This window comes from Theobroma umbraticum, unplaced genomic scaffold (assembly GCF_002168275.2).
Source record: "Theobroma umbraticum cultivar Fairchild unplaced genomic scaffold, ASM216827v3 scaffold_30.0, whole genome shotgun sequence".
Lineage (NCBI taxonomy): Eukaryota > Viridiplantae > Streptophyta > Magnoliopsida > Malvales > Malvaceae > Theobroma > Theobroma umbraticum.
The window spans coordinates 750,651-761,369 of record NW_018397254.1 but is presented as its reverse complement, the minus strand read 5'-3'; the positions used below and the strand labels follow the sequence as shown (position 1 = coordinate 761,369).

Genomic DNA, 10,719 nt, shown 5'->3' with positions numbered 1-10,719 from the left:
TTTTGACATTAGATAATATATAGGACATTTATACAATAATAAATTATACAAATTTGTGAGCTTTTTCCTTTTGAATTTAGTGAATATAGGAATGGTGAAAGGGAGGAGGAGCTAGGCAGGGTTGAGTTTTGAGTTAAAAAGAAGGGTGCGTGTGGGTGTGGGTGTGGGTGTGGGTGTGGGCGTGGGGTTAGAAAGGTAAGTATGAGTTGTTGAGTTTGAGGGACAAATGCACACGTTAAAGTATTATAACACATAAAATCTTCCCTCTTTTTTTTTTTTCTGGTTTTTTTTTTCTCGTCCCAGAGAAAACAAAGGGGGAAAAGAGAAAAGAAAGATAGAAAGAAGAAAGATAGAAAGCAAGAAAGGAAAGGAAAAGAAAGGAAAGGAAGGGAAAGGAGTAGTAGTAAAAAGGAATCAAGTCCCTCAAAACTTAATTTACTTTTTCTTTCTCATCTTTTTTTTTTAGCCCTTTCTCGCCCTAGTACCCTACCCCCACACGTCCACAAATGAATACTACTCTCTCTCTCTCTCTCTTCGTCTCTATAGTCTCCCTCAAGTGTCATTTTCTCACATATACTTCACACAAAAGAAACAACCATTCACTTCATACCTTGTCATTTCTTTCTTTCTCTCTCACTTCTCTCTCTCAATCTCCAATCTCTGCAACTACTCCCTTCCCAAAAGAAAAGAAAACTTGATCAAACCCCATCTCAGAGAAAACCCCAGAATTTTTTCACCTGAAAGGTACCTTCAAATCCTTTGCCCTGGATCACCCCTTCTCTTCGAAGCTTCATATACATATATTATATATAAATAAGACCTAATCCTTTTCGTGGATATATACTTCTTATCACATCATCAGTACGAGGAGAGCACGCAAGAGTAAGGAGGAGAAGGAAGGAAGAAAGGGACCGAAGGATATAAGCAGAGGGGGGCCTTCGAACAAAAGGTGTTTGTCTGGCTGTTAAAGATGGAGCTATTCCCAGCACAACCAGATTTTCCTTGCAAATCAGCCCACCAAACAGCAAACCTTCATCTACATGGAGGAGAACAGAAGAGGATATGGATTTGGGGTTCTGGAAGAGAGCTCTCGACTCGAGAAACTGGTGTCTTCAATGGCGAAACCTGATAACTGCTTCGAGCTCTCTTTGTCGAATCCGAGGGTTCCAGAATCCAACTCCAACACCATTCACCTTCTCCAAACGGTGGCGCCAATTGCAATGGTAATCTTTTCCACTTATCACCAAAACAGTTCCCTCACCATCACAACCAGCTGCAGCACCCGGTACTGTATCAACCCCAGCAGCAGCAACAAGGGCTAGGACAAGAGCTTGGTTTCTTGAGACCCATAAGGGGAATTCCTGTCTACCAAAACCCTCCTCCACCCACTCCTTTCCCATTTGCTCAACAGCCTTTGGATTCATCTTTAGCTTCCTCTCCTTCTTCTTTGGTTACTAACAATACTAGTAACACAAGCTTGAGCCCCTTTCAGTCTCAAGGGTTGATGAGATCAAGATTCATGTCAAGGTTTCCAGCTAAACGAAGCATGAGAGCTCCACGGATGCGGTGGACTACTACACTTCATGCTCGCTTTGTTCACGCTGTTGAGTTATTGGGTGGTCATGAAAGTATGCTTCATTTCTCTTTCTGCCTTCTTTTCTTTCTCTACTATTCACTTTTCGGTCTTTTTTTCCCTTCTTCTTTCACCATTGCTTCCTTTGATTTTCTAGCATCTTTGGGAACAGGGAAAAAAGAAGGATATCATTATGGTTAAGAAAATTGACTTACATATAATCTTTCTCTCTTATATATTTACTCTCTTTTGGGGTTTTAGGAGCTACACCCAAGTCAGTTCTTGAGCTAATGGATGTCAAAGATCTTACCTTAGCACATGTTAAATCCCACTTACAGGTAAAACAAACTTTCTGATCCTCTCTGATATAATCTCAACCTGGTTTTCTAGCTTTTCTACTTGCAGGGGTTTCCTTTAAAAGAAAATAATCTCGAAACTATTTTAGTTTGAAGTTTCTGCAACTCTGGGTTTCATCTCCTTATTTTACATCCTCAACTCAAGCTAATCATAGTACTAGCTTGATGCAGCGTTAATGGCGGTAGTAAGCTGAATTTTGCATATTTAAACAGCCTACATTACCGGAAGCTGTTAATACCATAAATTACAAATTCCAATGTTTCCTTGCAGAGGGTCTCTCAAATCCTCAGCACTTCTTTTTCTACTAGATCTGATGATTCTGCAAGCTAATAAACAGCTTTTTGCTTGGAAGAATGAACCAGCCCATGTAAAAGAAAAACAATTCAATTAAAGAGAGAGAGAAAGAGTAAGACAAAGCCCAAGGAATTCAAAAAAATGAGTCATAGCCAAGCCGAGACAAGTTTTTCACTCGGTTCCATTATTTTTTTCTTTAAAAAACTATTTTCTCTCGCACTCAGGGAGAAAAGTAAAAGGAAAACATAAAACCAAGTACAAAAACACTATCATTTCTCAATGATATCTTTACTCAGTTGGGTTTCTTTTTAACCTCCCTTCCTTAACCATGGTTAAAACTCCTCCTCCGATAGGACCTCCATTTATATTTTACTGCTCCTCAATTCCCGTTTATACATACATAAAAGCTTCTGTGCGGCTGCATAGTGTTATCTGCCTTTTTTTTTTTTTTTACAATTCGTACTTGCATGCACTGTATCTGTATCACACCTTGTCTGTGGTACTGAGAGAACAGTTTATTATTGGTCTACTTTCTGCTTGTTTACTTTATTTCTCCATCTTCTTTTGCTACTCAAAGGGCTAAAAGAATTGATGCTAATTAAATTTATTTACCCTATACTTAGCTACTCTAGCGCCTTCTTATTTGTTCTTAATAATATCTCTTTTTCCATTTTTTTCCCCATGAATTTGCTTGCAGATGTATCGAACGGTGAAGACCACAGACAGAGCAGCTGCATCTTCAGGTTAGTACAGCAATATTCCTTCATCAGGTTGATTTTAAGTAGTATACTGCATATAAACATTGTGTCCAATTACATAAACTTCATTGTTTAAGCAGGACAATCAGATGCTTTTGAAAACGGATCATCTGGGGATACTTCGGAAGATTTGATGTTTGACATTCAAAACCCAAGAAGATCTGAGATATCAGTTCAGCAGGGAAGACCATCATCAAATGCTCATCAAGACAAGGAGTACCATGGCCTCTGGAGCAATTCATCAAGGTTAGTCTGCTGTACTAACAATAACACTACTACTACTACTACTACTACAACTACTACCACTAATGGTTTGGCTTGTTTATCAGGTGTCTGTCCTTTCTGTTTCATTTGTTTCCTTCCTATATATTCCGTTGTTTGGTAACTCAGAAATTTCTTCTTTTTCTAAAATGAAAATAAAAGGACAAACGAATGATACTGGGATCGATGTCACAACAACCACATATACCTAATGTAGTACGATCCTTCAGTTTTGTTTTGATTTATCATCTAGGTTCCCTTTTGTTTGATCGTTTGGCATTGCATTCATGTATAAATGCATTCGTCGGCACAGTCCTCTAATACAAGAATTAGATAACAGTTTATATCTTACAAAGTCGTATTCACATTGGGAACTTTTGCTTTCTTGATGTAGTGCTGCGGTGATAGTGATGAGAATGTTTGTATTAGAAAACTTCCATATTGTTGGTTTATAAATTAAAAGACCCTTTCTCTCTCTCTTTTCTCTCTCTCTCTGTGGCCTTGTCTACGCATTCTTTCTCCACGATCACATGCAAATATATATACAAACATAGTTACATGCAAGAAAATCACAAAAGAGGGGTAGGAAGTGATTTGGATGCTTTGTTCTGTCTGTCGACGGCCATAGTCCCAATACAAACTCAGAAAACTCCATGATGGGGTAATTATAATACCAGTGATGGAGGTCATGATTTCCCATGGGTGGGTGAAGGTAAAAAGGGAGAATCCCGGGATGACAAATCCACCTAAAAAATGGAGATATCTCTTTCCTTTGGATTTTGTGGGCTCAGATATAGGGCAAATAAATGGGACCTACAAATGGAAAACTTAGTGTCAAAGCTAAAACCCTGTGATGGCCCCATTAGTGGAAATCTCGGTATTAAAGCTACACCCTTTGAACCTTCTTTGTTGTGGTCTGTTGTTATGGGTAATGGGCAATCACATGGGGTTTTTTTCTTTCTTTTTTTTCACTTTATTTCAATCAGGGCATAAAATGTAAAGTGTGAGCAACTATAAATAAGACAGCAAAAGATGGCTTTCTTTTCTCAGTTTGCTTTTTTCTTCTGCATGGCTTCCACTGATAGGAAATATTCTCTCATTGTGTTGGTTTCTAACAGGGAAGCTTGGTTGCATGGGAAACCAAAGGATTCTGCTGGAAACTTACCATCTCTCGAGGTACTAATTTCAAACTTTTATTTCCCCAAATAACCTTCACTTTGAAAACTTTTGTCCAACATTCTGATGCTAACAGTGATAGGATTGAACCGAATCAAAGGTAGCAGTAAAAAAAAAGAAGAAAGGAACAAACCACTTTTTTTTTTTCTGCTCTCTTCTTTCTTCTTCGAGCCATGCACCTTTCAAATTGCCATTATTATTTCCTGGAATTATGACCTTTAATTTTGAACAAAGCGAAACAGAAAGCAAAACCCAAAAGCTGGTTTAGTACTAAAACTGATTCACAGAACTCAACCATGTGGGCTGTTTAGGCATTAGCTTGAGAAAAAGAAAGCGTATTGTTTTTTTTGGCTCTTTAAAGAACCCTCTCTCAGGCATCATCATCAATTTTTACTGCACTTTTTTCTTTATTATACCTTAAAACCTAATCCCTTGACCCATCAAGCTCACTCCTTTGACCTTGTAATAGATTCATGGTTGTAGATCAATCAGTTAGTAGGGTCAAAATGATGGAAAAATGCAGCAGAAGAGGTCATAATTTTAATGCTAAAGGAATAATAATGGAGAATAGTCTTGGGAGTAGCACACAGGGGTATGGACTGTAGCAGGCTTTCAAATGCTGTGCTCTAGCTAGCAATGTCTCTTTTCCCATTTTTTTTCTAACATAAATATTCTATTATTCCCTGAGTCAAAGTGTCCTTTGATTCCGCCATATCCTCTCTCTCTCTCTCTCTCTCACGCACACACACAGTTCCCTTGTGGCTACTGCTCATGCTAGTAATAATTTATTGTCTTTGCCTTTATTTTTCTTTTCTGCAGAAGGATATGGATCCAAAGTTCTTGAGTTATGAGAGAATATCAGATGTAAGCTCATCAACCCTTTCTGGGACAAGCCCCAAGAAGCCAAATTTGGAGTTCACCTTGGGGGTGCCACATTGATATAATTAAACATTTATAATTATTATATCTTTGTGTGTTGTACTACTCATTTTGAAATGATTTTATCTCTGAAGAAGAGGAAGGAGGGAGGGAGGGAGGGCAGCCGGTGAAGAGAATCAGGTACCCTCTCGGAAAAATCAGAGAAAAAAAATGGAAAAGAAAGGAAAAGAAAAAGAAAAGGAAAAAGAGAGAGAGAGAGAGAGAGAGCTAAAGAAAGACAAGGAGACAAGAAAGACAGAAAGCAACAAAAGGGAGAAGGGTAGGAGAAAGAAGAAAAAAAAGAAGGCGCACGTCCTTCCTATCAAGCTCTTGTGAGAGATTCAAATCAACATATTATATTCCTACGTAAATATGAAATCTAATTGATTTTGTATGTTTTGCACTTAGAGACAGAGAGCGAGAGAGAAGAAGAAGAAGAAAAAGAGAAAAAGAGAGAGAGTGACCTTTAACTATCTTTTAAAGTATGAAGTGATCCTTGGTAATTGTAACGGAGCACTTTTACATTTATAAAATATTTTTAGCACATTTTTACCAAAGAATGAGTTTTTTCCTTTCGTTTCTTTTCTTTTTGCTCTCTATTCTTTCCTAGGCAATGTCACATGCTTTTGCAACTTTTGTGAACGAAAGGTGAAAAAAAAATATATATATATATATATATATACTAAAAAGGCTCAGAGAATATGAGCTTAGGGGGAAAGGAAATAAAAGGTAAAACTATTACCTTAAAAAATTAATTGGGTAAAATACAAAAAGAAAGAGGAAAATGAAAAGCGAAAAGCTTTCAATTCCCTTTCTAAGAAAAATCACATATCATAAAGAAAAAAAAAATCTTGTTGAAAGCAAAATGAGAAATTAAAAATTAAATAAAAAACCCTTTGTTGATTTTTTAAAATACAGAGTAGAGTAGTATTAAGATAAGTGATCTTTTGAGAAATTCTCGTGTTGTATTCTTTTAGTGTGTGGGCAATTTCGGTGTTGTCTTTCAACAAAGTTCATTGCCTAGAGTATTTCCGACGAGAAATTTTTTATTCAAAATGTTACAAATTATGTTTCTGAAAATTTTTTAGGGTTAGATCATGACGAAATTCTAATCCTTTGAAGGAAAGCAATATTTCTCGTAATCATTGCCCTTTGTCATTGCACCTTAAATTTAAGAATGGATAAAGCTTAGACTTTGATGTTTAGCTTTTCGAAAAGATGATTTGAAGCCTTGTAAGTTGCCAAGAGAATTGCCATGTCTCTGTGCCGAGGGGGAAGCTTCCTTGAAAGTGTAGCTAAAAACATTGTTGTCACAATAAAGGAGAATTAATGCTTTAAAACTGCTTTTAATCCTCTCATGACCATGATCCTGGAATTTTTAGCAGTATGATTCCATATATAGCCTCTGGCATATAAGACAATCCTGCATGTTTTGCATGGAGAATTAATTAATTTATAAATCTTAGAATTTTGGGCAAGCCAAAATTTTCGTATCAAGTTGCAAAAACATAAACCCAAAAAAGATATATTTTTTGAAAAAAAAAATAAATAAAATATTTCATTTCAATCATATATCATATTATATTACGTAATTCAAAATTTAACTATTAGTCACGGGAGTTATCCATATATATAAATTATTATTTCGCCCTTGCTTTAATAAAATATTTTTTGTTCCTATTAGGACTTAACCAGTATCATATGATCAATTTGAAGGAAAAATAAATTTTATAGGTCGGTTTTTTGTGATTTTTCGGGATCGGAAAAAATTATATATAAAAACAAAATAAACTTGCCTTAATTAGGGTTCCTTTTACAAGTATATATTGAAGGACTGGTAAGTCTAAAAGCCGGAAAATGTTGAAATCAACAGGGAGTGAAGAACCCCACAAAGCTCCTTTAAACACAAAAATCAAACAGAATGATTGGAAAAGAGCCGAGAAAAAAGTATATATAGAGAAGGATAGGGAATTTAAGACAAGAACATGTAGTCTTTCTGTGTAAAAAGATTCCTACCAAAAATTTGTTCTCTAGTCAGATGTTTCCTTCTATAAGCACAAAATTTTATGCCTTTGGCTTATACATTATTAGGCTGAATAATTTTGTTTTCCAATTTGCGAAGGAAAGCCCCCTCATGTTATAATGTTAGCTTTATCAAGTTATGATTACCAGGTAGCAGAAGAATGGGTCCAAATTACTTGTTGTTTGGTCACAATCGAGGGTGAAGGACCGCACCATTGACGTGTTAAATGACTAAAGTACCCTTAGAATCGAGCGAGAATATGGTGAGATGGGATTCTTTACCGAGCTAAGTTTGTGGTGAGAGATTAAGGGGTTTTAGGTCAGTTGGGGCAAAGAACCAAAAATTGATTGCGCCCCCCATACCAGTAGGTCCACGAGATGTTGCTAGTAATCTTTCAATCTCCTCCGGAATTTGTCAATCCTAAAACAAGTAAAGGCTTCAAGACTGGCAGCTTTCAGATGTGCAGGATTAGTGCAAGACAAGGTGACATCACTGGAGAAACCATGGTGGAAATTTATGGTAAGTTACATCCACACTTTCATAAGAAAGAATGCATGGTCCAAAAGCTTGAATTGTACAATAATGACATGCTTTTTTCCTTTCAACCATTATTCCCCTTACTACAAAGACCACTCATGGCCTCAATGAGAGCAGACCTTTTGCCAGGTTTTACTATTAGACAAACAAAATTATGTTAAATGAAGCAAACACCATTAGAGTAAACGCTTTGCTTGGATTTTAATTAATTAAAACATCTCCTGAAAAAGGGTAACATGTAAATCAAAAACTCTTGTAAACTCTAGCCTTAAACTTTCAGCTACATGAGCAAATGCCTCAGCCTTTTTGAGGGATATTGCATATAGGCTTACAACTTTTGTCTTGGAGGCAAAAAGAGAAAGGAAAATGGACAAAGTAAATGAAATCTCTCCCCCCTTGGGGAAAATTGGGAATAATTCTTTTGCCTTTGCCTTTGGTAGGTTGGTTGAGGACTTTAAGCTTAGCACAATTGGGTGAGGGAAGAAAAAGTGATTTGATGAAAAGCACCAAAAAAAAAAAAAAAAGAAAGGAAGGTGGGGGAGAGAGGGTGTTAAAATCCAGGAGAACAAAAGAAGGAATAACTTTTCCTTTATTTTTGTTTTCACTTTTTATTTGCTTTGCTGAGGTTTTACACAAAGGGGGGGTTTGGCTAAAGCTTTGCTGAGGCCCCATTGACACACACGAGACACATCCATCTCTGCCACTTGAAAGCCTTATGTATAGCAGCAAAGATGTTAATGGAGCAGACAGATTAACAAATCAAATTAAAGTATAATTATTAATTGATCATAAAAAAAAAATTCAAAACTGAGTAAGAAGAAAGAGACATCATGGGGGACTTAACTTTAACCAGACAACCCATAAGAATCAAATAAAGTCTTGGCCAAATAATATAAAAGCAACCAAAAGTTATTAGGATTTTTAATAAATTTCAACCGTGCAACCTATAAAACATCAATTCATGCTATTTTTACCAAGAAAATTTAAAGTGAATGTCCTCCCACTCACTCTCTACTATATATCTTTCCCCTTCCCACTTGTTTTATATTTTTGGTAGACCCCACATATTTTAACTGCTCTAAATCTAATTAAACACCTGTAGAAGATTTAGAAACCCTAGTAATTATCTTATAAATTACGATTATAACCAAGCTGGCCAGCTCCATCCGATAACCTAAAACTCAAAATTATTACTAATATAATCACTTTGTTCTTAATTATTTATCTATGTAATTAAATTTTATTTATCTGTACTTAATAATTTCAATTTAATGTGTGAAGAAAAAAAGACCTTAAATTCAATTATCTAATGAGCCGAAATTCATAAATGATGTTCATATTATGAATGATGATTAATCCAAGCAACCCCAATGCATGATTAGATTCAAAATTGACTTAATTACTTGAAAGTTTGTTAGTTAAAATTAATAATCAAACTTAAACAATAAGTTTAAACAGGCAGCAACCCTAGGAAACAACTCTGCACAGAGAAAAAAAAAAAAAGAGATTTGATTCAAAGAAAAAGGAAGCAAAAAGCTTTTCATGCAGGCCAATGCCTGCGTAGCATGGAATTTAGCTTTATCTTTTGCTTTTGCATGGACAAGTGAATGACTGAATAACCCACTTGCTTGACATAATATTTCATGGAAAAAAAAGGGGTTTTACTAACAACTAAGAAATTTTGTCAGTCTTTCCTTTTCAAAGTCATATGGGACAATAAATAAACCAGAAGGATGGACCCCCCATTCCCCTTCCCTCTCGTATCTCGGCCCCCCCTCCTCCCAGGCGCCTGCAGTGACTACAATGGCGCGTGACGGGTAGGGAGGGGGGGGGGTGTCTTACACCTTTTGTAGTGGACAGAATGAAACAAAGGAAGAACCGGCTGTCTTAATTTGTAACGTGATGATTGTGCTGTTGCATGCCACGTTGCTATATTACGACTCCTCGCTCCCCTTCCCTTCTCCCTCTCTGCATGGTACCTTTTTAGCAATTATTGCCGTCATGATTACAGCTCTCTCCCCCCCTACTTTTTTTTCACTTTGGGTTTTCCTTTTTTTAAGGGAAAATTATGGATAATTCTTGTTTTACTAATAAAATAACTCAAAATGAGGACATCGAGCTTGACTTTTGAGGCTCGAGCTGGTCTCTTTTCACAAGCCACATTGTTGGCTCGAGGCACGTGCGAGTGACATGTTTAATACTGCTAATTAATGGTTAAGTTGGGAATTTTTTAATTTTTAATTTTTTCATTTTTGTCAATTTGACTACAAGGTTTCATGTGTGTCCAAAGATTTATTAGCACATGGTTCTTTTGACAAACTAATTTCTTGTTTTTTTTTTTTTGTTTTTTGATCAAACGAAAAGAAAGAATATATGCATGCAAGTTAAGATTTTCAAACCGTTAAAGAGATAACGATACGAGAAATTGACATTTAAGTACATAAATTCAATCGATACTTTCAAAATAATTTAATGTTTAGAAAAACGAAGAGTTTAAATACCGTCATTTTTTTTCATTTCTTTAATTTTTAAGTACTGATCAGACAATAAAATTTGTCAAATATTGCATTAATTAGAAGAGTAATTATCTCAGGGTTGAACCTAGTTACGTGTAGCTAGGTTTTTCCATTTTGTTGACTTGTTTTTAATATTTTAAACTCAATGGCTATTTATTGTTTAGGGTTTAGGGTTGATTAAGTGGTCCGGGGTTTGCAAGTGGGATTGTATTTTGTTTTTCTTTCCTATTAATTAAAGAAAAATGAAGAAATTTGGAATTTTTGGGCAAATTGGACTATGCATGATTCTAAAGTACTCCCAATATT

The 10,719-nt window shown here is 35.9% G+C and overlaps 1 protein-coding gene across 1 annotated transcript; it reads left to right on the top strand.

The window, feature by feature from the left end:
* The first annotated feature begins 563 nt into the window (after positions 1-563).
* Positions 564-5,916, top strand: KAN2 (Homeodomain-like superfamily protein). Its single transcript, XM_021437812.2, has 6 exons — positions 564-1,628; positions 1,835-1,911; positions 2,922-2,967; positions 3,063-3,228; positions 4,362-4,419; positions 5,239-5,916. Exons 1-6 carry the CDS (start codon positions 1,505-1,507, stop codon positions 5,356-5,358), a joined length of 591 nt encoding a protein of 196 aa, XP_021293487.2. The 5' UTR covers positions 564-1,504; the 3' UTR covers positions 5,359-5,916.
* The last annotated feature ends 4,803 nt before the right edge of the window (positions 5,917-10,719 follow it).

Bases quoted from the DNA above. Each gene is read 5' to 3' on its own strand.
- KAN2 (XM_021437812.2), top strand. From the start codon at position 1,505: ATGAGATCAAGATTCATGTCAAGGTTTCCAGCTAAACGAAGCATGAGA. The intron at 1,912-2,921 runs GTAAAACAAACT...ATTTGCTTGCAG, and splicing joins ATGTTAAATCCCACTTACAG to ATGTATCGAACGGTGAAGAC. The intron at 4,420-5,238 runs GTACTAATTTCA...TCTTTTCTGCAG, and splicing joins GAAACTTACCATCTCTCGAG to AAGGATATGGATCCAAAGTT.